Raw genomic sequence first — 24,740 nt, 5'->3', positions numbered from 1 at the left:
CAGCGCAACATGGCATGGTCACCGCCCTGCCCCCCTGCGGTTGTTGAGCACTGCAGACCAGTCGGGTGCGGCCACCGCCAAAACAAGCTGCGTCAGCCCCCCTCGTTTCGGTTGACTGCCAGCGCATCGCTGCTTTAGCCTCCCCACTCCCCATTGGCGCCAGACTCGTTGCCCGGAGGAGGCCCAAAGGGCGCGCATGGCGCTGGTATAAACAACGAACCTTGCTAACCGAGTTGCTTTGTCCGAAACTTTTTTCTTCTTCTTCAGAATGCCGCGGAAGGCGCCAAATCTGGATCGGGACTTCGAGATTTATGTCGACCCTTCCTGTCGGATAAGCGAACCAATGAAGGACGAAACTCTGGCGACGCAAGTGCCGCCCTCGGCCGACGAGGCCCAGGAGCCGCTTGCCGACGGTGCAGCAAATGATAATGACATCGAACAGCCGATCGAGGATTGCGCTGCCGGCGCTGCCGAAGACTCGCAGGAATCTCCTTCTCTAGACGTCGAAGCGGAAACACCAGGGGAAGAGGCTGCAGAAGATGAGCCGGCATCGGAACCGGAAGTCGAGACAAAAGGAGTCGAGGACGTTCCACCGGCCGACACACCCGCCGACGAAGAACAAGCCAGCCCAGCGCCTGAGGATGCAGCACTAGCGCCGGCAGAGGAACAGGACGACACGCTAGCAGTCGAAGATGCGCCAGCCGCGGACCCAAGTCTGGAACCGGAGGCGGCTCCGGAGGCTGTCCCTGAGTCCGAGGATCAGGAGGGTGGTACGCAAGAAGAGGACACGGAGTCACCGGAGGTCGAAGCCGAGCAACAGGAGAATACCGTTTCTGGGGAGTCAGCCACCGAACCACCAGAGGTAGAGGCAGCCGCTGAGACTCAGGCCGCCAGTGACCCTGCGGTCGGCGAGGCGGACGCTCCGGAACCGACTGAGGATACGGATTCGGATGCTGAGGCAGAGGCTTGCAGCCATCGAGAGTTCACGCCCGTCGACCGGAAAGCCTCACTGCGAACAGAGGCTCTCATCCAGGCGGCTGCGCGCGCGGTGATAGCCAGGATTGAGAAGCGGAACAGTGGGCACGGGGCAGAACACCAAGAGGACAATGGGTTGGACAACTCGCTCCTCAGCACCGGCTCGCAGGACACCTACGTCGTTCCAGACGCTGCCGCCGAGGCAGCAGCTGTGTACGATGAGCATCACACCCCGAGTCGCCCATCGTCCCAATCGCAAGTGCGGCACATCCCGTCGCGCTCCACCTCGAGCGATGAGGGCGGCGGCAACAGCTCCCACAACGACGACGATGTGTTTAGTGAGCGCAGCGCGCGGAGCTCGGTGTACTCGCTTGACCCGCACGACATGGACGACGTCAAGACGCTGCACGCTGAGGAGAACCTGTCGCGCCGGGAGTCGTTTGCCTCCTCCAGCAGGCAATCTGACAGAGTGATGTCGGGCTTGTCTGCCATCTCGGGCCTCTCGCAGTACGACAAAGACCCCTTTGTCCCCACCAGCCGCGAAAGCCGGATGCCCTTCCGCACACCGTCAGAGATCCGCGCCATGCAGATGTCGTCCCCCACGCCATCCGTATTCAACGGTAGCTCTCCGCGATCCAGCAAGCGCCACGGCGGCGGATCTAGCGGGTTTCCGACCATGTCCCGAGTCAGCAGCCCGATCGCGTCTGCCCAGTACTCTCCCAAAGGCCGATCCACTCCGCCGCGGTTCAAGAGCCGGAAAGAAGCGCCACTTGTGCTGCTCCACGTCACGCTCTTGCCGCTGCGGTGGGTGTGGGGTGACGTGCTGAACAGTCTCGATGCGCTGCACGGCAAGCCCATCGACGAAGCCGGATCGACGTTCGAGCCGTCGGAGCAGCTCAAGACTCTTCGCGACTCGTGGCGCCAGCTGCAGGACCGCGTCGGCGATACCGTGCTCGAGCGGGGCATCCTGTTGCCGCATCCGCAGAACGATTACGAGGTGCTCGAGGAGCGGCTGCTCGAGGCGCTTGAACTACCCTTGCGACGGCGCGCCCGGATTCTCGAGTGCGGACACTACCTCGGGCCGGCGAACTTCATGGGCGATGAGGAAGAGGAGAGCGACGATGACTATGCGTCGCAGCCGGAGGGGACAAAGGAGGAGAAGAGGCATTGGTGCAACACGTGCCGGAACGAGATCAGGTACGGTGATCTCGGTCCTGGCAAGGTGTTCCGCATCAAGGTCTACGCTAGCAACGGGCTTATGAGGGCTGGAGCCTGGGAGGCCTGCTGGAAGGAGATGGAGCGGGTCGATGTCGAGGTCGAGCCCATCATTGATTCAGCACTGCAGAACGAGCTAGAGAAGCTCGGCACGCTTCAGCTCGACTTGGAAGAGCAGCGGCAGCGGCAGCAGCGCGAGTTGGAGCTGGAATCAGAAGAGCAGAAGCGTGAACCCACACCCGAGCGGGACTCCCGTACATCCAGCCGCCAACATAGGGACCACTCCGAGCCCGAGCACTCCCGTGCAGACACTCCATCCGCCTCCAACTCCCTGGTACGCGCAGCAACGCCCGCGGCATCTCGGCCTGTATCGCGGCTCACCGAGCCGATCGACACGTCCGAAGAGCGCCGTCGCCGGGATGAGGAGCGCCTTCGCGAGATCTACGGCGACATGCCCCCGCCCGCACAGTCCCCCCCACCACCGCCCGTCGCCGCAAGCACCCAGCTCGTACCCGCCCAGCCGCTCCCAGCACCAATAGAACAACAACACCACTATCACCCCCACCATCCCCAGCAGCAGCAACAGCAGCAGCTCTTTGCACACTCCCACGCGCTGATGCCGGCACCTACTACTACTAGTAGTACTAGTACTTCCCCACCGCCGATGCTCACCGATGCCCACCACTATCATCATCACCACCACAGCCCACACGAAAATACTACCACTACCAGTAGTACAGAAAAGCGTGGCCCGCCATCACCGTCCCGAGTCCTCCTCGACGAGAACTCGGGCTTCGTCGAGCTGCTCATGGAGGCCTTCAAGGTCCTGCTGCGCGACCCCAAGAACGTGGCCATCATCGTGCTGTGCGTGTTCCTCGTGGTGATGATGAAGGCGCGTGGTGGGTATCTTCTTTTGCAGGAGCAGGGGCAGGGTCAGGTCGGGGTGGGGGTGGTGCAGATGTCGGCACCCGCTCCCGCTGGGGGTCAGGTGCAGGCTCAGGGGGCTTATGGATATCAGCGGAATGGGAATGGGGATGGGTACCACGGTCAGATGCAGGAGCCGAGGCAGGAGGTGGTGATGATGGTGGGGGAGAAGGCTGCACCACCGGCTGTGGATGTGGTTGTGGATGTGTCATCCCCTCTTTCGGTGGAGACGGCGCTTCCGGCTGTTCATGTTGAGGAGGTGAAGGAGGAGGGGGCGCCTTCCATGGCTGAGGAGGTCGTGGTGGTGGAGGGGCAAGATGTGCTGCAGGTTCCGGAGAATGCGGAGCCTGAGTCTGCGGCACCTACTGCTGACGAGGCTTCTGGCGACGATGAGATCCCCGCGGTCGACCACACGGACACGCTCGCCTTCTCGCCTGTGGCTGACATCCTTGCCGGAGGCTTGGAGCTCCCTACGTCCATTCCTATGGAGGAAGTGCCCGGGTCCGTGGAGGCTGAAGCTGTTGAGGTGGAGCAACCTGCCGAAGCTTCGGAATTGCCGCTCGGCAATGAGCAGTCTGATGATGCTTCTGAGCTTCCGCGCGAGGTAGAAGATTCAGCGGCCGCGATCGAGGAGCGAAGCGATTCAGAGTTGGCCGCGGAGTTGGAGGGTTCGGTGCCTCCGGCCTCACCTGCGTCAGAGACCACCGCGGAGAAACTGGACAACGCTGAAGCCAACGCCGCTGTCGACGAGGTCCCCTCGGCCGATGATGAAGAGTGCTCTGCCGCCCCGACAGCAGTGCCGCCCGAGCCCACCGAGCCTGAGGAGCCGGTCGATAGTTGCGAAGCCGTCGACTCCGATTCCGACATGGGCGTTGGCTCATCAGAGGAGTTCGAAAACCAAGAAGAAGAAGAAGAACTCCTCCCCACCCCCTCCTCCTCAACTCCCTCATCATCATCATCATCAACCGTCTTCATCCCAGGCCCCTTCGTGACCGAGCGCAAGACGGTGCGGGTGTTTGAGACCCTCACGGAAACGGTGCGTGTCAGCGTCGTGACCGAGACCGAGACCGTCTCGACCGTCGTGACCGCCGTGCCGCAGACCGTCGAGGAGACGGTGTATGAGACGGAGACGGTGCGCATCACCGTGTCTGTGCCCGTGGAGGAGCAGGGTAGTAGTAGTAGGAAGGCGGCCAGGCCTACGGCTATGGGGTCGGGGTCGGGGAAGAAAGGGGGGAAGGGGGCCAGTGGGAGTTGTGGGGGCTGGTTTTAGGGTCTTTTTCTTTTTAGTCTGTCTGTTTGCGTCGACTGGACTGGACTGGACTGCGTCGAGCTTGGTAGGAGTTGGGATTATTATGAGATGTGAGCGGTTGGACGTGGGGGATGTTCAGGTTCATGTTCATGTTCATGATGAGCATGATAGTAATGTGGGAGATGAGAAACATGTTGTTGATGATGACTGGGATGTACCGAGGACGAGTCCTGATGTTGTGTATGCTGTTTTGGCAGATATGGTTTCCTTTGTCTCTGTCTCTTAGGTTGTTTGTATGGTCAGACATTAGCCTACCTAGTACCTTATGCATAGCGATAGTTGAATGACTTGTAAGATTTGGACTTGAAGTAGTAGTATTACTGCATCAAGATGTGACAGTACTTATTGACTCGCTCATCCTCTCTCTGCCTAACACAGTTCCTGCCATTTATATCTGGGTTGTAAACTGCACCTCGACCACAGGCACCGGGGAAGCATGGCCAAGGGCCCACGAGGCTCGGCCCGCGCCGCTGGCGGATGTGAACTGCGCAATCTACCGCCAGTGTGGTATAACAAGGGGCCTCATGGAGCGTTGTTGACTGCAGCCGGCATTCTCTCATCGACATGTTCCCGTCCCTCGAGCCTCCCTCAATTGAGGTATCGTTGGGTGGAGGCGGGTGTCAGCTCCAAGGCAGGTTCCATACCACAGTGTTCCCGATTGACAAGTATAACAAAACTAAGACCGATCCCGCCATGTGCCTGCTTCGCTGTAACTCTATCGTGTGAGCGGGCATTTTCTTGTTTCGGGATGACATTCTTTCCGACATTGTCAGCGATTGCTGTGCTGCACATGGGCATCATAAGCTTAACATACCATGTCTTGTGGTATGTATGTATTTACGAATATGTATTCGGTACGTATTGTACAGCCATGGTATCGCGGTTAATTCCGCTTAATTGTGGCTACACTGCTAGTGTTGATAGCACAGGAGCTGTTGATTTCTTGGAAAGGGGGTCTGTTTTGCATTAGGTGTTAATTTGAATCTGAAGCGATGCGAGACGTCACACTGCCGCAAGTAACTTATCCTCTTCAACGGCACTTAGTCCCGTTATAAGCCCAGTATAAGCTTGGTGCCATGAGTTGTGCAACTTGCTTCGGTGACACTGCATGTTTACAATTCATTACCATATTGGGAAGTGGGCTCAGGGACTGTGGGGTTTCTGCAGTGGTGGGGCCAGAGGTTTGTGCGTTTGTGCTGAACAAATGTCTTGGCAGGCACCAGATCTGTCCTGCAACTCGGATTGCACAACTCCAGGCCAATGCGGGTTGAGAGATGCGTAGTAGGCTCGATTGATGTCAAATAGCAACATCCTCGACACGAATGGGGAGGGCGAATGCTTCGCCATGGGTGAAACCGAAAGTAATGGCATGGCTTTCGATAAGATGTGGTCGAAGCTAATTGCTCAATTGAGTGGGATCGCTGCAATTGGCGAAGGCACACGCGGCCCCTGCGTTAGTCTGGAAGCTGCGATTGCGATGCTTCTTCCCCTCCCACTTTTTCTCGATGCAACTTGGAGGAAGTCGGGCACCACGTTCCCCGCTCAGACTCTTGCTTCAGAAGTAATACCTTCGTTTTGTGTGGCACCCCGGGTGCCGTTCTGCTTACTCAGATTACGGTCGTTGTTGGGTGTCTCGATTCCTGTCAGTTCCCAAGGTTTCTGATTCTTGATCTTCAACTTGGCTTTCGGCGGACCCGCTTCACTGGAGAGCCTCACCCCCGATCGGTAAATTAAGCTGACAACGGGAACGAGCAGCTTTCTTGCATTGCCGCTGTTGCACGGCTAGCGCCGTGTCGAAGATTCTGTACACCTGATACGACGATCGATAGCGGAGACTATCCTTGAGGAAAAGCAACGGCCCCTGATGAAGACGGAAATCGAGTCGATTGTAATATCATAGCACTCGCTCCCATTGCGGCTACCGCAGCCCGTCGCGTTGGCCGACACTTGCGGAACGACCAGAACCTACCCGACCACGTCGGTCGAGGTTATTTGACAGCGCATCCGAATCTAAGACCATTCCCTTCCAGGTTCAACGCCTGACCCGCTCGTGGTACCACCGACGGCGCAGTCCGATCCGACAATCGATCATAGATGCCTCCCTGCCGAACAAAATGCCCTGGCAACCGCTGCCTCGCATCGCCTTCGCCATAGCGACTTACCCCTTCGCTGCCTCGAGCCCCGCCGACCTCCCGCTCGAGCTTGGTGACGAGCTGTACATCATCGAGGAGACCCCCGACGGCAATTGGCTCCGCGGGTACCTGGTAGCCCCTCCGAGCTTGCTCGCGGGACTGACCAGCGTCAAGGGACAGACCCTCGAGGCCCGTGTCTTCAGCGGCATCTTCCCGCGCAGCTGCGTCGAAATCCGTGAGGTCCTGGGCGAAGCCGACGAGACGGATGACAACGACGTCGAGAGCGAGGATGCGTCAGCATTACCACACCTGGGAGGAGCCGACTCAGCAAAAAGCGGGATAGAAGGGAACAATGCTGAAAAGAAGAGGAGGAAAGGCCGCCAGAAGACCCCAACCAAAGGCTGGAGGGAACATCATGGCTTGCACAATGGCGTTCCAGGCCAACTCTCGTTGCCCATGAAGCGCGATCCCAATGCCCCCCGCCCGCCTGCGCCTGTACCCATGCTCAAGATCGGAGACGAGACCCCTACTTCTGCCTCCGAGCCGCTGATTGACGAGATCGCTTCTTGTCTCCGCGAATGGCACTCGACTAACCTCCACGAGTTGCTGCTGTCGCGGCAGTACAGCAAGCTGGATACTATGTCGCGACTTACAACTAGGCTCAACGTAGCGCGGCAGCAATTCCTGCACGACGTACTAACGGCACGGGAGTACGAGCTCCTTCGAGAAAAGACGGTATGGGATCTGGTCCGTGTCAACAAGCTATGCGGTGGGGAGGTAATCGTCCGCGACCCACACGAGCGCGGCCGAGTGCTCACGGGAGATGACTCGGTGGTGGAGATAACGAAACTGCAGTCCATCATGAGCCTCCTCGACGAAACCCCGACTCATGCGGTCGAGCTGACTGCGCTGTACCACCTGCTCGTAGACATCAAGGGCTTCGCTGGCGCCTCCACCGAGGCCACTACCCTGGTGCTATACCTGGCCACCAAGACCGCCGGAGGACCCCTGACGCCCATATCGGAAAATTACATCGTCGAGATGCCGCCTGGTGGGCAAATGGTCCACTTGGCGCGGAACGCCCACATGCGCACTCTCTTCGCCGACTTGACCGCGGCTGAGATCGGCGATGTCTCCTCAGTCGACTCGGAGCTCTTTCTCGTAGTCAAAATCCATGCAGCCCAGCCAGTCATCGCAATTAAGCCCAGTTCCCGGTCCGGAACCGGGTCGCAGGGCCTGCCGCCATTGTCTAAAGAACATTCAAAGCCGCCATTGTCTGCCGGGGGCAAATCAGTCCGTAGGAGTCTGATGTGGGCGGGCAAGAGCACGAGGTCCGCCTTCTCGAGGGGCAACACGAGGCTTGATTCGCTCTCAGAGCAGCCGGAAGAAGCAGTATCACCGAGCACAGCAGGTGGCGAGAGCAGGGATGGACTACCTCCGAGTACGGCCAACTCGAAGGCCGGGCGTGCATCTGTCGATGGCCATGTCACGCAGACGGCCGATAGGATGGTCGGTGTCGGGTCGCTGAAGTTGAACGCTGTCATGAAGCAGGACGAAGAGGTTGAGCACATCGTGAGCATCTGGGCGCCTTCTGCCCGGCTGGGATCCGAAAGGCAGGACAGCGAGGAATGGGACACGGTAATACGCGAGGTCATGGAAAGCAAGACAGGTAACTACGACAAGTCGAGGCGGGCAGAGCGTCTGCAGCTACACCTTCGGGCCTTCAACAACCCGGATGCGGACGCGCTGATCAAAGCCACCCCAACATTGCTGTCCAATATCAGCAAGACAAGCAAGATGGGCTTCGCGGGTGCTCCGACCAAGCCGCGTTCCGACATATACCTGACAATCGACGCTGCCATCCTCAACAGGCAAACCCTGTTGTCCCGATATGGCGGCAGCCCACAAGCGCTTCCGAGCAGTCTCCACGGACATAACCTGCAAGTCACCCTGGAGGTACGCAGGTCCAACGGCGAGCGAGTCGACAGTTGCATCTACCCCTCGTCAAATGCCGAACCGACCAGCACCTGGAAGACGGCCGTAACCGAGTACGGCGACCCATGGCGGCAGTCCGTTAAGCTTGTCCTCACCCCTCAGGATGTGCACCAGGGTCATGTGGTGATGCATCTCGCTGACGCGCCCAATCCACCGTTTGCGGTAGCATACCTGCCTCTGTGGGACCAACAGGCTTTCATTCGCGACGGGAGACACGGATTGTTGCTCTACAAGCTGGATGAGCACACAAACATGGCTCAGCCTGGTGCCCAGGGCAAGGGCGGATACCTCAGCCTGCCCTTCTGTGCCAAGGGCAAGGACGAACATCAGGCCGAGGTGACAGGGCCGCTCGCCACGGTGCGCGTGGAAACCTATCTCTGCAGCACCAGGTTCTCCCAGGACAGGGTGGTGTTGGGCCTGCTGTCCTGGAAGGATTCGTCTCGAGAAGGGATTCCGGTCCTCTTGAAGCAGTTCATCTTCGTTGCCGAGATCGAGGTAGTCAAGTTGCTGAACGATGTCCTGGATGCGCTTTTCGGAATCCTGGTCGAGTATTCTGGCAACGACGACTACGAGGACCTCGTCTTCACCGCACTCGTCCGAGTGCTGGATATTTGCCACGATAGGCGCTTCAACCTGGCCCCGCTGATCGACCAGTACGCTGAGAGCAGGTTCAACTACCCGTTTGCAACAGCCTGCTTGATCAGATCCTTCACCCGGCTATTGTCCAAGCCCACCGATCCTGAGACGGCGAGGAAGCTCCGTGCGACCTTCAAGGTCGCGAAGCACATCCTGAAGTTCATCACGCACGCCCGGGGCCAGCAGAAGGCGAAAGAGGTCGATATTGGCATTACAGAGTCGAAGGGCAGCTTCACTCGCCACTTGCGGGTCATCTTCAAGGCCCTCGATGCCATGATGCGCAGCTCGGCCCCAGTCCTGGTGGGCAGCCAGACCCTTGCCGTCCAGCACTTTCACACATGGCTTCCGGAGCTTGCCGGCCTGTTGACCACGGAGGAGATCCTGCATATCGCTATTGACTTTATGGATTCTTGCTCCGCAGTCAAGGGCAAACTGGTGCTATACAAGCTGGTGCTTATCATCAACTACGCCAAGCTCGACATATTCTCCCACCCCGAGCAGCGATCCGCCTTGAGCGCTAACACCGTCAGGTGGATTGCGCCGCACTGGGGCCACACCGACGAGGTTACAGACCAGTGGAAGGAGCAGGTCCGCCTCTGCTGCTCCGTCCTCGCCAGCCAGATCGAGCACCTGGGCCCCGAAATCCCCGATTACATCCCCAAGATCATCCAGTCCTACCTCGCTCTCCTTGCCGTCCCAAAAAGACCCAAGGACCGCCTCTCGCTCCTCTTCCCGACCACATACCCATTCCCCACCAAGCCTATTGCCGGAGATGCCGTCTTCGACGAAGCCCTGATCGAGCTCTCAGCCGTCCTCTCCGCGCTGTCCAATTCCCCCAGCGGCATGCAGCTCGAGCTGGCCGAGGACGACCTCCACGTGGTCGTCGAGAACTGCCTGCGCGTGCACATGAGCATCCTCCAGGGGGAGACGTTTCCCTCCGACTGGCTCAGCGTGCACATCTTCCACCACAAATCCACCATGCGCACCCTGCAGTATCTCGCCGGCATCCTTCTCGAGTCCTTCCTCCCGGACCCGGACGAGGCGGAAAACTTCAACACAGAGCTGTGGAAGCTCTTCTTCACCACGCTGCTGCAGCTCGTGGGCAGCCCCTCGCTCGCGCTGGAGACCTTCCCGGAGCAGAAGAGGCGGGCCGTGTGGAAGATCGCGGGCGATGTGAGGGAGCATGGCGCCGAGCTGCTCCGGAAGACGTGGGAGGCTATCGGCTGGGACACGACTGTCGAGGAGAGGGCGAGGTACGGCCTGTCCAAGATGGGCGGGTACCAGGTGCAGTACGTGCCGACGCTGGTGGGGCCGATCGTCGAGTTGTGTCTGAGCGTGCATGAGGGCCTCCGGAGGATGGCGGTCGAGGTGCTCCAGACCATGATCGTGAGCGAGTGGACGCTCAGCGAGGACTTGTCGGTGATCCAGACCGAGTTGATCGACTGTCTGGATGTCTATTTCAAGACAAAGCCGTTGACGGAGAGCATTCTGCAGAAACTGTTTGTAGGCGAGCTGTTGGATCGGTTTGAGCCGCTGGCGAAGATCAAGGACGAACCGCTCTATGCCGCGCTGCGAGAGCTCACCGACACGGTGGACGTATTCTTGGATCTGCTGGTGGCCGTCCACAGCGGAGACGGGTCTGGAGAGGCGTCGCACCTCATCCACCGCCTACGGCTGATGGAGTTCCTACGAGATATGCAGAAGGAGGAGATCTTCATCCGCTATGTGCACCAACTGGCGAACCTCCAAGTTGAGGCTAGGAATCATGCGGAGGCCGGCTTGGCCCTTCGGCTTCATGCGGATCTGTACGACTGGGACCCGCTCAAGACGACGCCCGCGCTTCAAGACCCGGAGTTCCCGGCCCAGAGCCACTTCGAGCGGAAAGAGCGCATCTACTTTGACATGATCAAGCACTTTGAGGACGGCGAAGCCTGGAGCAGTGCGCTGGCCGCGTACAAGGAGCTGCAGGCGCAGTACGAGACGAACACGTTCGACTTCGCCAAGCTCGCCCGCACCGAGCGCGCCATCGCCACCATCTACGAGACAATCGCGAAGAGCGACAAGCTCGTGCCCAAGTACTTCAAGGTCGCCTTCAAGGGCCTCGGCTTCCCCACCAGCGTGCGAGATAAGGAGTATGTCTTCGAGGGCTCGCCCGCCGAGCGCACGTCCAGCTTCACCGACCGCATGCAGGAGATGTACCGGTCGGCGCGCATTGTCACCAGCGACCACATCGAGGACGTGGAGGGCCAGTTCCTCGTCGTTTCCGCGCTGAGCCCGCACAGGGACCTGGGCCATCACGTCTTCCAGCGCGCGAGAGTGCCGCAAGTCATCCGGGATTATCTCGTGTCGGCGCACCCGCAGAGCTTCTCGGTCAGCTCCAAGCGACACACCACGGGCCCCGTCACGGAGCATTACGCCGAGAAGATCGTGTACACCACGGCGGAACCGTTCCCGACGATCCTGCGTCGCAGCGAGATCGTGTCGGTGCAGGAGTTGCGGCTTTCGGCGAAGGAGACGGCGCTCGAGCGCATCGTGCGCAAGACGGCCGAGATGTCGGCGCTCGAGAAGAAGGTTGCCGATGGCGAGGCCGGCAGCGATGCGGCGCAGCTGCTGGTGGATGCTGTGAGCATCAGCGTGAATCCCAACTCCGAGAACAGCGTGGTGGCGTATCGGGAGTTGATCCCGGGCATGTCGAGGACCGGCGAGGGCTCGCCAGGTAGGGGCGGTGAGCTGGAGGATGAGGAGGTGGAAGTGCCGGAGCTGGATCCGCAGGAGAATGCCATCAAGATGGCGCTTGTGGACCACGCCATCATGCTGAAGCGGTGTCTGGCGACGTTCGCGAAGAGTGGGAATGAGACCCTCACCAAGCACCTCGAGGATCTTCAGCGATGTGAGTAACCATGCTAGCCCCATGTGTGCACCCAGAGAAAACGGCTGACACACTCCAGTGTTCGAAACCACTTACGCGCCGGAAATCGCCGTCTTCACCCCAGCCCAACCCATCCGCGACACCACCGCTCCCTCGCCAACATGGCAGCGCTCTCCAACCTCCACCATCGGTGGCGTGCCCCGCCAAAGGGAGGCCATCACCCGGTCCAACTCCGTCAACGTGCCGGAGGAAGTCACCATCGTGCAGCCGCAGCCCGTCTCTCTCCGCCAAGGCCGCGGCGCCCGCCTCAGCTTCCTGGGCGGCCGTAAGAAGGACCAAGCCCAGAAGCAGGAGGTCAACGGAGACCACACCCCAGCCACAATACCCGAGGAAGAACCCGCCAAGGTCAACGGTACTCCGTCCACCGCCAAGGATGGTGGGACCGGGATCGCGAACCACAGGCGGTCTTTCTTCCGCACCCTGCCCCCGATCAACACAGCCACCGCTGATGCCGGTACCGCTTCCAGCAGAGCCGGGGGAATAGGGCCACTGCACCAGGCCAAGCGCAACGGGACGGCCGGCAGCCAGACCAGCGGCAACAGTAGCAACCCTAACAGGGAGTGGGTTACTGATGTCAGCGCGGGGAACAGTTCGGTGGTCATCTCGGAGAAGGAGGGCCATCAACCGAGGGTGTACGAGACACAGGTGCTGAGCCCGGGACAGGGTAGTCATTCCATCGTGGGCCACGGGGTGGGCAGTGTCAGGAAGAGGCTGAGTCTGCTCAGGCTCGGGAAGAAGAGTAGTCGGGAGAGAAGTGGCACAGGCGGGTTGGCGGGGCTCGATGAGGAGTAACCCAACAGAGTGCGCTGAGGCCTCCCCTGGTTAAGGCAGGGAGGGGTATACAACGTCCACATACCACACAGAACACCATGGCGTTCGGTTTCCTTTGTTGCTCTCTTCTTTTCTTCGTTTTTAATGTTTCGATGTTGATTCCATCCCTTTTAACTGGCGACTTCAGTTTCTGTCTTGTCTGGATATACCAACCTCGTATACCACTGTACTAGTACATTCTTACATACATGCAAAGGAGGGGATTACGGATGGGAGGACTGAGTTATATAACCTTGCTCTGGATAACCGGAGGATCGACCTCGCCTCCGCCTGTGCTAGGAAGCCGGCTGGGCACCACCTTTCTTACTGTTGTCATCCATTTCTGTTCTTATTAACCCCGTTGGGGGTTAAGATCTTTGCACATACTTTCTTTCCTTCCCTTGGCTGGCTTTGGGAAGGGCATGCGCACAAACCTGAGGTATATACAATACCTAGGTAACCATAAGGCGCATAAGCGAGCTGGCGGACATGGCATTCCCTTACTTCCCTTTCCCTTCCCTCCCTTTCTTCTCTCGGTCTGCTTCTTCTTTTCGTTTACAAACTTTCTGTACCTCTCCCATTGTGTAAAACGCTTTGTAGTCTCCCCATCTCCATTTGGCTGTATCTCACTGTTAATTTCATCTTCTGTTCAGTCAACTCAAAATGCGGACACACGCACACACACATAAAAGATTTCCCTTGTCACCCATGTGGGAAGGGGGGAGCTGAACTACTACATAGGTACATAAGAAGCTATGGCAACTTGTTTATTTCTTGTATGTATGTACTACTAGTGGACATATCCTTTTTATTTTTCTTTTTCAGTATATTTCGGAGGATGCATGGGATTCTTTCTAGATGTGCTCGGAGCCGGCGCTACAAGGAGGGGGTTTCTGTAGCGAGCTCATCGGCCCGCGGTTAGAATTGAGTGAGATTACCTGGGGTACTGTTGGTATACACCACCTGGCAGTAACGGATGGGCGGAGTGAGAGGGCGGAGATGATGGTACTAGGTGTGAAGAAGGCGAGAGAGGTAGTGAATTTGAGAGTTGTCTTCGGCGTGGATGATGGTGATGTGGTATTTCGATCTTTTGCCATTGTTTCTGTCGCCGGTGTTGCTATTGCTGTCAGGCATGCTTTCATACACGCGGATGAAATCAGATAACTAGCTTTTCCCTGCTGGGCCACGTGCTCAGGATGAGAGGGTGTTGAAGAAAAGCCAGGAGCCGGGGGAACGGCGCGAGCGGGCCCAGCAGCGGGACGGTGCTGGCGAGGCGGTAGGTGCGAGATCAGGTGCTCGACGTCGGCGAACGGAGCGACCAGGACCATGCCGGCAAAGAGGATTGGGTTGGTTGACGATGGGCTGCTTGGTGGTGGTGGTGGTGATGTGATGGTGGCGTAGTAGTGCGCAAGCGAGATGGCCACTGCGGTGCCCAGGAATTGGCCGAAGAGGACGATGCGTGAGGGCGGGATCCCCGGGGTCGCGCATGGCCCATTCCGCGAGAGTGGCCGCGTCTGTCAGGAGGCCCGCCTCCGAGGGAAAGCCGCTGCTGGATCCGAAGCCGCGGTACTAAGTCAATCGCGACGGTGTGGATCTTGTCTGGCGCTCCGGTATACATGGCCCGGTAGCTGGCCGGTCCCCATCCCGACGCGAGCGTGCCCCCGGCACCGTGGAGATATAGCACGAGCAGTGCGTCGGGGTCATCACGAAGCAACCTGAACGACGTCCGATCGGCGATGCTGACAGCAACATGGTCGGATTGCTTGACAAGTTCTTCTTCGTGCTGGTTGTACAAGCCGAGCGGTAGTATGTGTCAAGTATGTAACGTCACGCCGTCCGGAGTGGTGAGAGTGAAGGGCGTGACTTGGTTTCGGAGGAAGCCCCATTGCTCGGCGATGCTAACATTTCTGGACCAAGTGAGTTTCACAGTGTGGAGGTATATGGCATGATTTTGAAAGAATGGAAGGATTACAGAGGACCGCAAGGAAAGCATATAGCCAATGACGCTGATAGCGAGGGCATTGAGTGTATGCCGGCAAAGCAAGGCTAAAGACATGGTGTTGCGCTCGCTCGGGGGCGCTGAGAGACATCGCTGAGAGACCGCTGAGACACATCGCGTTGTTTGCAAGTAGGATAACACAAGCGAGGGACAAACAGGACTACTTTTGTGTCAAACCTCCGCTCCCTGTTTACGCCCCCATTGACCTGTCGCATTCTGCGTACGTGAACCAACAGCCAACAGCCGGACTGAAACCATGAATGGGACCGCAATAACTGGCACCGATGCGTCACGATGGCACATATGAAGTGAGTGGAACAGCATTTGCTCGAGGAAGATGTGATGCTCCCTCGGCTGCCTTTCTAATCTAAGTACAAGAAGCTCCAATGCCTTTAACAAAGCCATATCCGCTGACAACAATTCCGCTCCGAGCTTTTCTCAAACCCTTGAGAAAGTGATACTCCGCTGAGTATTAATACCGCCCATGAAACTGATACTCCATAGCCAATGCAACACAGTAAACCCATCCCGTCAAGGTCGACCCAAACAACCCAACCCAATCACTCATCTACCCAATCAATGACAAAAAAATGAAACCGCCGAATGATTGCTGGTACTCGATGCGCCGACAGCTGCACCGCAGTGGCCTGCTGTGCATCTTGTAATGTATTGCGGTCCTGGTTGGACCCGCTCGCCTCCATATCAACTACCCGCTGAACATCTGCTGTTGTTGTGGACGTGGGGGTGGCATCATTTGCCGGATCGGTTGCTGCCCGTTCGGCATCTGTTGCTGTGCCGGATGCATTGGTGGGGGCCCCATATGCAAGATCTGTTCCGGGTTGTTGCTCAGATCATTCAGCATCCCGGAGAAGTGAGGCGAAGAGAGGAGCATCTTAATAAAGCTCGTCATCCGCTTGTTCTCATCTTCGATGGCCTGGATCTTCGCCTTGTGCAGCGCGTTCTCGTTCGCCTGCTTGATGAGCTCCTGCTCTAAGGCCTCCATGTATTCTGTATCACATGTTAGCTTCGGGTCACATGGGGATCAAGATCGTTTGGATTCTTACTCTTCCTCCGCTCACGGAAGTGACGCGCCGAGACCTTGTTTCGGATACGACGCCTACTCCCAGTCGGTAGCTGCTTCCCGGATTCGCTCGCCAGAAGCTTCTCGTCGTCGTCCATCTCTTCAAAGTCCTTCTTCAGCTTCGGCAAATCAAGCGGTACGGTCGTTATCGGCTCGACTTTCGGCGGCTCGCAATGTGTAACGCCAATCACCCGATTGATCTTCTGCTCGGTGTCGCTTTCGGGTGTGGGAGGGGCCAACGAGGCGCTTCGTGACTGTGCCCCTTGCTGTGCTAGCATCTGCTGCTGCTGCTGCTGTGCTAGTTGCTGCTGCTGTTGTGCTAGCATCTGTTGCTGTGTGAGAGCCTGCTGCTGCTCTGCTCTCCTGGCCATCGCGGCCTGGCTGTGCATCCCTGGACGTAGGTGGCCGATGTTGCTCGTGAGTGCGGGCGGAGGAGGGGGCGGGGTCAGGGTGTCCGGTTCCTGGCCGCCGATGAAATTGGGATCGATTGTCGTCCCAAGCAGGAAATTCGGATCAGATATGGATGATAAGCCCAGGAGGCTCAGATCCGGTGAGGTCGCCGAAACTTGTGATGAGGCGGTGTTGAAGTCGAAGAGTTCGTCCGCTAGAGTCTCGTTGAGGAGCGGAAAATCGTAGTTAAGTAACGGTGTGTTGCTTTGATTCATCGCCAATGTGTCCTCCAGTGCACCAGGAACGATGCCCGTTTGTTGCTTGTAGAGGCCGTACTCATGGCTCGGCGCGGGGAACGAGGTTTGTTGTTGTCGCGGCGCAACATTTCGAATGTTGTGGTAATCCGGATTGAAAATCGAGGAATCCTCCGGGAGTTGATCCATGATATAAATTTGCTGGGTAATTGAAGGTCACTGAACTTGAGTCACGGGCAGCCGATGGTCGAGGTTGCAGAACGCAGCATGGGATCGTTGAAGTTGAGAGTTGAAGGTTGAGAAGGGAAGGCCAGAGGAATGCAAATGCCTGGGGGCAGCCATCCGCTTTTCAGTGCATGCGTGGTGACTGGTGAGGGTAGCCTGCGGTCCTATAGCCAGCTACTTCATCCATGATCCAATCAGATGCGGCCCCTCCCCCCGCCCGTTCCATTCAGCAGAGATTGTGATTCGTCTGCTGTAGCCCACATTCCCCTGCTCACATTGCTTACGCGTCCCCCTTCAAAGCCACTGCTGGTGTGCCGGGGCCAAGCCAGCCACATCCGCCCTTCCCAACGCCTTCCAGTGCACCACCGACAACTCTCCGGGGTAGGTATATTTTGTCGTACTACCCAAAACAGGCAAGGCCTTCAGACACGAGCATCACCGTGGTCCCGCATGCAAGCCAGCGTATACAGTATTCCGTACAAATCGCCTCTCTTTCGCAACCTGCAGAGTGACCCGGGGAGAACCAGCATAACCCAAAACCACAGCCAGCCTGTCTCCATTCACACCGTTGTCTGGGGCTGCTGGGTGGAATTTGGGAGCTGGCGACGACGACGTTTGGACACTGTACGTTTATGAGGAAGTCCATATTGTATCCCTTGCATCTCGAATCCAGGCCGACAGCGCAGAGCACTGCCTCACACCACGATGGGGGCATCATTTAAGAACGCAGCATGCGCTGTGGTTTTACCTGGATGTACCATGTGTAGGCTGGGCAGAGATTTGCAGACGACGGACGCAAATAAGAGATAATCTTTTTTGTTTTAACTACCTACCAAAAGAAAAGACAAGAACCAGAAGGCAATGCGGGCGACCGTCCCTCGAGCCGGGCTACTGTGTAAGGCAGGAATAGCGTAGTACACAGTACGGCCCAAACCAATCGGACGACGGTTCCCAACGGTCTGAATTGTGTTTGAAGGAATTTCCATCAGAGACAGTGAATCCAAGCCTACTGTGTACGGTAAAAAGAAGCGCCGTCATCATGAAGCGTTCGCGACTTCGACTCGATTTGTTGAATGTTTTCAGTCGTTTCATGTTCTCGAACGGCCGGGGTATTCGTGTCGGCTTTTGCAACGGCGGACAGGGGTTATCAGCAAACCATCTCCGAGCTCAACGTGTCCACAATTTCCCGACTTTCAGAGTTTCGGGAAGGGATGCCTTACACATACAGTAGCTAATAAATGTTGCAAAATCGCACTGTCGGCTCCTGACCGAACAGCAGTAACAAATCTTTCGCCCGGAGATAAGCTCGGCATGCGCTCGCAGCTGGCGGCCTCGATGTGAATCGCCTTGGCTTTTGCGGAACACTCGGGAGTGAACACGGGGCCGAGGAGAGATCCAATCAGACGAGTTTTGATCAGAACGCTCCATGATTGACGCAACAGTGAGTTTCATGAAGCCTCAAAACCCAACAAATCTCTCCCACATCCCGTCCTTCAAGACGGTCCGACCTTCCATAGATCTACACTACATCGCCCAGAGATCTGGAGAGATCTGTCCATGTTCTGGAAGCACGTGGAGAACTTGTCATCAAACGGTGTTTCATGGCCCACTCCTCGAATGTGGTTTGTTGCCCTAATCTGCCGCAACGGCCGTACGGGAAAGTATTGTCAGGATGAGATATCAACCAAAGTCAGGGCTTTGTTATCATTTACTTCTGCTTCTCCTTTATCCGGAGCTTCATTCATTTTCTCCTTTCCGTTTTCTTCATACTTAGGTTCCGGGTTGGGGTGCAGAGACTAATCTCCCCAGCAAAGCGAGCTGCTACCATCAGCCTGCGACAGAGGGCAATCCATGGATCAGTTGGAATAAATGTATCCCTATACACCTGTACTACGTACAGATACGTCTTCGTAGAAGTTAAGATACGTGCTGTGGGTGTTCGCTTCAATTCTGGGAATAACAAAAATGAATAGTCCTGGTGGGGATTGAACCCACGACCGTCGCATACCCATGACCCTCGCGAGGGGTATAAGAGCGAAATCTTAACCGCTAGACCACAGGACTATTTCCAGTGGTTGGTGCATTGGTGCCGGATCTTCGCCCTAAGAGAGCCCATCGCACGAGAGCCTGATTGGCAAGTCGCCCCAGACATCAACCGCTCGAAGGCTCGAATTTCCTTCTATTTCACGATCCGAAGATGCTGAATCAAACTTGAGCTCGCAATGCTGCCCCAATGGTACACTAAGATCCACTGCCGGTGATAAACAAGCGCCATTTCATGTTAGAGCCAAGCAGGCTCATAACTAGGAGAACCCTCTGCAGCACAACCGCAGAAGGCGCTACGTGTAACGTGCACCCAAATGATGTGAATTTTGGGATGATGGATGAAGTTCCGGATGGAGGAAGACAGTCTGCTCCGTGATCTCTGCATGGTATGCCACGAGGAAACTAGTTGGTCAGTATAGCAGACTTCAGGCAATTAGGATGCTGTTACTCAACATCCGCAGATAACTATGTAAATAGGTATCCCAGTGAAGAGCTAGACTGTCTGGGGAGGCCCAAGTCTTGCACAGTACACGAGTTAAAACCTGTCAAGACAATAGCAACGAGTAGAAGACGACCGAAACTTTTGCTGTTGTTTTTGCTTGGATCAAAGGGCTTCAATAAGCATCAATGACACAATGCCTGCAATCCTATGTAAAAAGAATATCAGAAGCAGAGGGATCGTAGAAAGTACTATATTAAAATCATCGACAGGACCACCATCAAAGCACCGAGCGGACCCAATCTCCTCATCCCACCAGCTCTGAGCTTCTCACACATTGCAATACATATCACCACCACTAAGTAACGGACCTTGTGCGCTGAAACTAACAACTTCCCAGAACACTCCTGAAGCTCCGAGCCATCTAAGCACCCAGCGTCTAAGCCGACAATGCCATCCCAACGCAAAATCCGACGTCGAGACTTCTCCTACGCTCCGAAATGTCGCTTCTGCCCCGTAGCATCCTGCAATCAGCTCTGCTCTACCCGCAGGGGTCTCGTGCGACACTTGGTCGCCAAGCACCGATACACGGATGCCGCTGCCAAGGTAAAGGTGGACCTCAACAACGACGACACGTCGGATACCGCTAACACAAACATTGGCAGTGGCAGAGGAGGTGAGGAGGATAGGATCGTGAAGGACGACGACGAGAAAGGGCAGGAGCAGAAAGAATCCACTTCCACTTCCACTTCCACTTCCCCTTCCCTCCCACCCCCTTCTGCCCTCTCCACCATCACAACAACCATCACAATGACAACAACCACCACCTCTGCAGTCTCTACCACTACCACTACCTCCTCCCCATCCGCAACCGGCGCTGGACCCAAATTCAAAAGGTCCAACGCCCGCACCAAGCAGTGCCGGCAGTGCCGCTCGCTGACCGGGCACGCGTCCCGCGAGAACCTGCAGAAGTTCCACCACGGCGATGAGGCGGGGAACAACAACCACCTGTTGAAGACCGTGACCCGCCGTCGGGAGCTGCGATGCCAAACCGGGGATTGCGGGGCGTGGTTTGCACGGCCGACCGAGTTGGCCCAGCACTGGATTCGGTTTCACACCGAGGTTGGGGTTGGCGGCGCAGGAGCAGGAGAAGACGCAGGCTGAGATGATGGAGGGGAAGATGAAAGCTACGGAGGAGGGAATGGAGGAGATCAAGCTTGATGGTGTTGGTGAGTGTGAGTGACGGACGACGAGAGGCGAAGGGGAAAAAAGATAGGTGCTACCCTAGCAAGTGCTAGGGGCCGTTCATTCGACAAACAGTCGTAGTTCCGTATCGTGCTCTCAGAAGTCAGTCAATCAACAATAGATCTCCTTTGTGGTCATGCCACACAATCATAGAGGTAGTCAACAATGCGCTTTCGTGACCCCCAGTGTATGACAATGCCGCCCCCGTCCCCAAACATACGGAACTACAACCCATTCTTTCTTCTCCCACCACTCTTGCTCCTCGAGATATGCCCTCTCAACACGTTTCGCGTCTCGACCAAGCTCCGCTTGTTCTTGGCCTTGGCCTTGCCAATCGTCATCAGGAAGTTCTTCTTGCGTGCCTTTTCCTTGTTGGTCGTGCTCTTGCCTTCGGCTTCCTTCTTGGCCTTGCGAATCGCCTGTGTCGACTTGTGCTCCTCGCGCTCCGGCTTCCCCTCGCGGGCACGCGCGATACGCTCCTCCTTCGTCGTCTTCTTGCCCAGCTGCGCGGGAAGCTCGATGTCCTCGGCCGTGAGCCCGTCCTCGATGTGCTTCTCGATGAGCTCCTTCTTGCGCTTCGACTGACGGCCCAGCGCCTTGTCGATCTTGGCCTCGCGTCGGAGCTCCTCCAGCTTGGCGAGGTCGGCTGGCGTGAGGATGGTGGTTGTGGCGAGCTTGGATATCCTGTTATACTCTGCGGTGGCAGCGTCCTGCTTCGAGGTGTCAACAAGTTCGGGCGCTTCTTCCGAGTCGTCTTGCCGCCTGCGCTTCTTGGCCGGCTCGTCGTCGTCGGACTCGCTGCTGACGTCGATCCAGCCGCCTGATGACTCGCTGTCGGTCGACGCCACCTCCCAATCCTCCGAGTTGAAGCCATCGTCTTCATCCTCATCTTCCTTCTTCTCAGCGTCGCCATCTGCCGTCAGTCCCTGCTCCTCACGCTTCTTTTGTCTTTGCTCCTCCTTGTACTTCTCAAGCAACTCAATACCCTCAATGCCCCCGTCCTCCTCTTCACCAAATCTCAGCTGCTTCACCTGGCCTGAACGCATCCCCATCGTGGCTTCCTTGCCCCGGTATTTCTTCTGCAGCAGTTCAGGGTACACCTCACGGTAGAGAGACTGCAAGCCTTTCGCAGCCATGACGACACCCTTGTCTTTGCTCCTTTGATACATTACCAAGTCCTGCAGCAGGGTCTCGGTCATGCAGAGCGGTTGTCGAAGCGCCACTTCTCGGATGGCGTTGATGCCCGCTGCTGCCACCTCGGATGCCGATGCTTCTGAGACGAACTCGTTGGCGATCTTGACCACCAGAGGCTCGATCACATCTGGAGGAACGAGGTTGTGCGTTGCCTGTGCCAGAGAGGCAAGGAATGATGTGACATTCAGTTGTTTTGGCGTTAGATAGCGGACGAACCAGGAGTAGAGCGAGATGATGGTGAGCTTGTGCAGGCCGACTAGGCGGGTCACTAGCTGTAGGATGAGGAGCTTGTTGTCGAGGGAGAACCTGTTCTTTGTGTTCTGCAGGTGTTTTTGGAACAGCTTCTCCGCAAACCCTTGAGGATCATGAATAAGGTGCAGCGCCGAGAAATTCAGCGGGTGCGCTGCATGTTTCCTGCGCTCTTGCCTGCTCTGGGTCAGACACATTCGGGGCAAGGGAGGGAGAGGCAGATGATCCTACCTCTTGATCTTCTCGACGGCCTTTTCGTACGCCTTTTGGCGCTTCTTTGTCTTCTTGTTGATCGTGCTCTGGTGCTTGACCTTCTTAATGTCAATGTCCTCGTCGCTCGACTCGTCCTCCATCTCCTCCCGCTCCTTGTCACCGCCCAGAAAGAAGCGCACGCCGCCAACTACCACCTTTTCGTTGTCACTGAGACAGGCCTCCTTCATCACATCACAGGGTCTCGCGTCGGTCCAGATCTGGCGCCGCCACAGCTCGCGCGTAATCCGCGTCGCCCACATGCCCTTGGTCGAGGTGCGATCCGAGGTGACGAGGTTGTGCAGCACGGTCTGAATAGTCCTGTTTAACCGGTGGTTGGTCGCCTTCGAGTTTGACTCTCTCAAGTCACTGATGATCTTGGTGTAGAGCAGCGATCGCAGAGTCTTGCTCGGCGTCGAGATGAGGATCGGAAATAGGGTTGTGAGCAGGCTAGTTGAGTCGATCACCTCCTTCCTCCGTAGCAGCACCAGGCTGCCCACCACCTTCTCGCGCAGCTCCTTGTCCAGCGTTGCATGGTGCTGGATCAGAAGCTCCTTCAGGTGGTTGGCGAACGGGGCGGTGACCTCGGGGTAGAGGTCGGCGACGTGTGCTACCAGGTCGACGAGGTCGTGGAACTTCTTAGTGTCATCGCTCGAAACTGTCGCTGGCGAGGAGACGAAGATCTGCCGTTGCGCGTCGTATGCGAGCCACTGGTCATAGAATTCCTGAGCGTACGATCTAGCGCAACGATAAGCGACTGCCCGACGGAGAATTGCGCGGAATACACACCTCGGATCTCTCCTAATCTTGTACTGCAGGTTGACCAAGTCGGCCTCGACCTTCTCGAGCGCGGCAACCTTTCTTTTCACCATGGTGCCGATGCTTTCAATGCAGTTCGTCGAGTTGTCAGCCTATGGTCAAATCAGATTTTCCTTGCATTCCTCTCCCAGGGTCCCCTTATCGCTATCGTTAGGCACTTTTTAGTGGGGCTGAGCAACATTGCGGGGCCGAAGGAAGCTTCCCACGCTAGCCACGCTTCCCTCTCACTTGGGGTTGCCCACCACCCTCCTGCAACCTCTCCTTTTTCACACCTACTAGTACCTGGGCAACCAGCAACGTTATCAACGAAGCAAAGAACCTTACGCAGGAACTCCGTTATGGTTTTCGTTGGTACTAAAGCTAATCAGGCTTATAATTTCTTTCCTCCGCCAGTAGGTGTAGATTCAGCTCGTCTACTATGCAAAGTAAAGTACGCTCTTAGCTATTCAATCATTACCTAAGCCCAACTATGTTCCATTGTTACGACCCCTCCTCCTTCCGTCCGGCAATGAGAAGTTTCGCCTGATGTCCCATTCCCCTCAGACTATTCTCAGATTCAGGCAGAGGAGAGACTGAGATCGCGCCACTTCCCATCCGACTCCGCCAGAGCCTCAGCAGCTTTGCCACCATACAAGACGGCATCGGGACCGACGAGGAGCTGGAGCGGTACATCATCGGCCTCCGCGAGGCTGACAATGATACCGGCAACCTTCTCGGGGGTAGACGGCTGTTGTCCCGACGACTCTCTCAACATCTCCGCCATGGCACCCACAGTCGGCTTGTACGGCTCGCTGATGGGTGGGATCCGCAGCGAAGACCCGGCCCAGTCCGTCTTTATGCCGCCCGGCTCGAGGACGGTGACTTTGATGCCCAGGGGCGCAACCTCTTGGGCGAGCACGGTCGAGAAGCCGCCGACAGCCTATTTGGCGCTCTGGTAGGCGGAGAGCCCGGGGCTGCCGACCCGTCCGCCGACGGAAGAGATTTGAAAGATGTGTCCTGACCCTTGTTTGCGGAGGATGGGAAGTACCGCTTTGGTGACGTAGACCACGCCCATGAAGCTCCTTGTCGACCTTCTCTGTGAAAGCGCCGAGACTTGCCACGGTTCTGGCAGTTGCGATGACTGACGCGCCAGAGGCCAGAGCGGCCCCGACAACGGCACGGCCAAGGCCGCGAGAGGCGCCGGTAACAAACTAAACTTTGGTCATCTTTTGCGACTGGAGACAGCAATGAAGGATGAAGAGATGATGGCCAACTTCCGTCTCTGGGACGGGAGGGCACGCCCTTCAAATACTTGGAGAGTTGGCCGGCACATTTATCCCATTTTCCCTCTTCTTCGTCTTCTTGTTCCTCTTGCTTTCCCGACTAGGAAGTAGAAGCTAGGTAGTTGGGTAGGCAAAATGGAGGACCGGGCTCCGACGGAATGGGCAAAATTCAGTTCCGACTCACAACCACTTAGTAAGTGTTGTACACGTACCGAGTAGGTATGTACTTGTCAGCGACCATCAAGGTAATTCCAATTTGACAAGGAGTCGAAAGGAGGCATTTTGTTGCGTTCGGAGATAACGTGAGACGGTGAGACCCCATCTCTGAATCATCCACAGCTCGAAGACCGGTCTGACAACAAT

General features: G+C 57.0%; 5 protein-coding genes and 1 non-coding gene across 6 annotated transcripts; 3 read left to right on the top strand and 3 right to left on the bottom strand.

The window, feature by feature from the left end:
* Positions 1–4,622, top strand: B0T15DRAFT_250353 (uncharacterized protein). Its single transcript, XM_062863165.1, has 2 exons — positions 1–4,308; positions 4,360–4,622. Exons 1-2 carry the CDS (start codon positions 269–271, stop codon positions 4,382–4,384), a joined length of 4,065 nt encoding a protein of 1,354 aa, XP_062720447.1. The 5' UTR covers positions 1–268; the 3' UTR covers positions 4,385–4,622.
* A 1,781-nt stretch (positions 4,623–6,403) lies between these two features.
* B0T15DRAFT_250356 (uncharacterized protein) lies at positions 6,404–13,127 on the top strand. Its single transcript, XM_062863166.1, has 2 exons — positions 6,404–12,076; positions 12,135–13,127. Exons 1-2 carry the CDS (start codon positions 6,538–6,540, stop codon positions 12,905–12,907), a joined length of 6,312 nt encoding a protein of 2,103 aa, XP_062720446.1. The 5' UTR covers positions 6,404–6,537; the 3' UTR covers positions 12,908–13,127.
* Positions 13,128–15,234: 2,107 nt separating this feature from the next.
* Positions 15,235–16,978, bottom strand: B0T15DRAFT_437254 (uncharacterized protein). The gene is made up of 2 exons (XM_062865846.1): positions 15,989–16,978; positions 15,235–15,932 (listed from the first exon to the last, which is right to left on the bottom strand). Exons 1-2 carry the CDS (start codon positions 16,836–16,838, stop codon positions 15,631–15,633), a joined length of 1,152 nt encoding a protein of 383 aa, XP_062720445.1. The 5' UTR covers positions 16,839–16,978; the 3' UTR covers positions 15,235–15,630.
* A 1,866-nt stretch (positions 16,979–18,844) lies between these two features.
* Positions 18,845–18,938, bottom strand: B0T15DRAFT_t161. Its single transcript has one exon. It is a non-coding gene; the product is annotated as a tRNA-Ile (tRNA).
* Positions 18,939–19,495: 557 nt separating this feature from the next.
* On the top strand, positions 19,496–20,523 carry B0T15DRAFT_576066 (uncharacterized protein; the record flags this gene model as incomplete). Its single annotated transcript, XM_062871011.1, has 2 exons — positions 19,496–20,035; positions 20,195–20,523. The coding sequence occupies exons 1-2, from the start codon at positions 19,810–19,812 to the stop codon at positions 20,521–20,523; spliced, it is 555 nt and encodes a 184-aa protein (XP_062720444.1). The 5' UTR covers positions 19,496–19,809.
* A 152-nt stretch (positions 20,524–20,675) lies between these two features.
* B0T15DRAFT_250292 (SDA1-domain-containing protein) lies at positions 20,676–23,200 on the bottom strand. The gene is made up of 3 exons (XM_062863164.1): positions 23,086–23,200; positions 22,279–23,034; positions 20,676–22,224 (listed from the first exon to the last, which is right to left on the bottom strand). The coding sequence occupies exons 1-3, from the start codon at positions 23,166–23,168 to the stop codon at positions 20,829–20,831; spliced, it is 2,235 nt and encodes a 744-aa protein (XP_062720443.1). The 5' UTR covers positions 23,169–23,200; the 3' UTR covers positions 20,676–20,828.
* Between the last annotated feature and the right edge of the window lie 1,540 nt (positions 23,201–24,740).

Source organism: Chaetomium strumarium, assembly GCF_033439665.1.
Source record: "Chaetomium strumarium strain CBS 333.67 chromosome Unknown B0T15scaffold_5, whole genome shotgun sequence".
Lineage (NCBI taxonomy): Eukaryota > Fungi > Ascomycota > Sordariomycetes > Sordariales > Chaetomiaceae > Chaetomium > Chaetomium strumarium.
The sequence above is the reverse complement of the archived record's forward strand: the minus strand, read 5'-3'. Positions and strand labels throughout refer to the sequence as shown.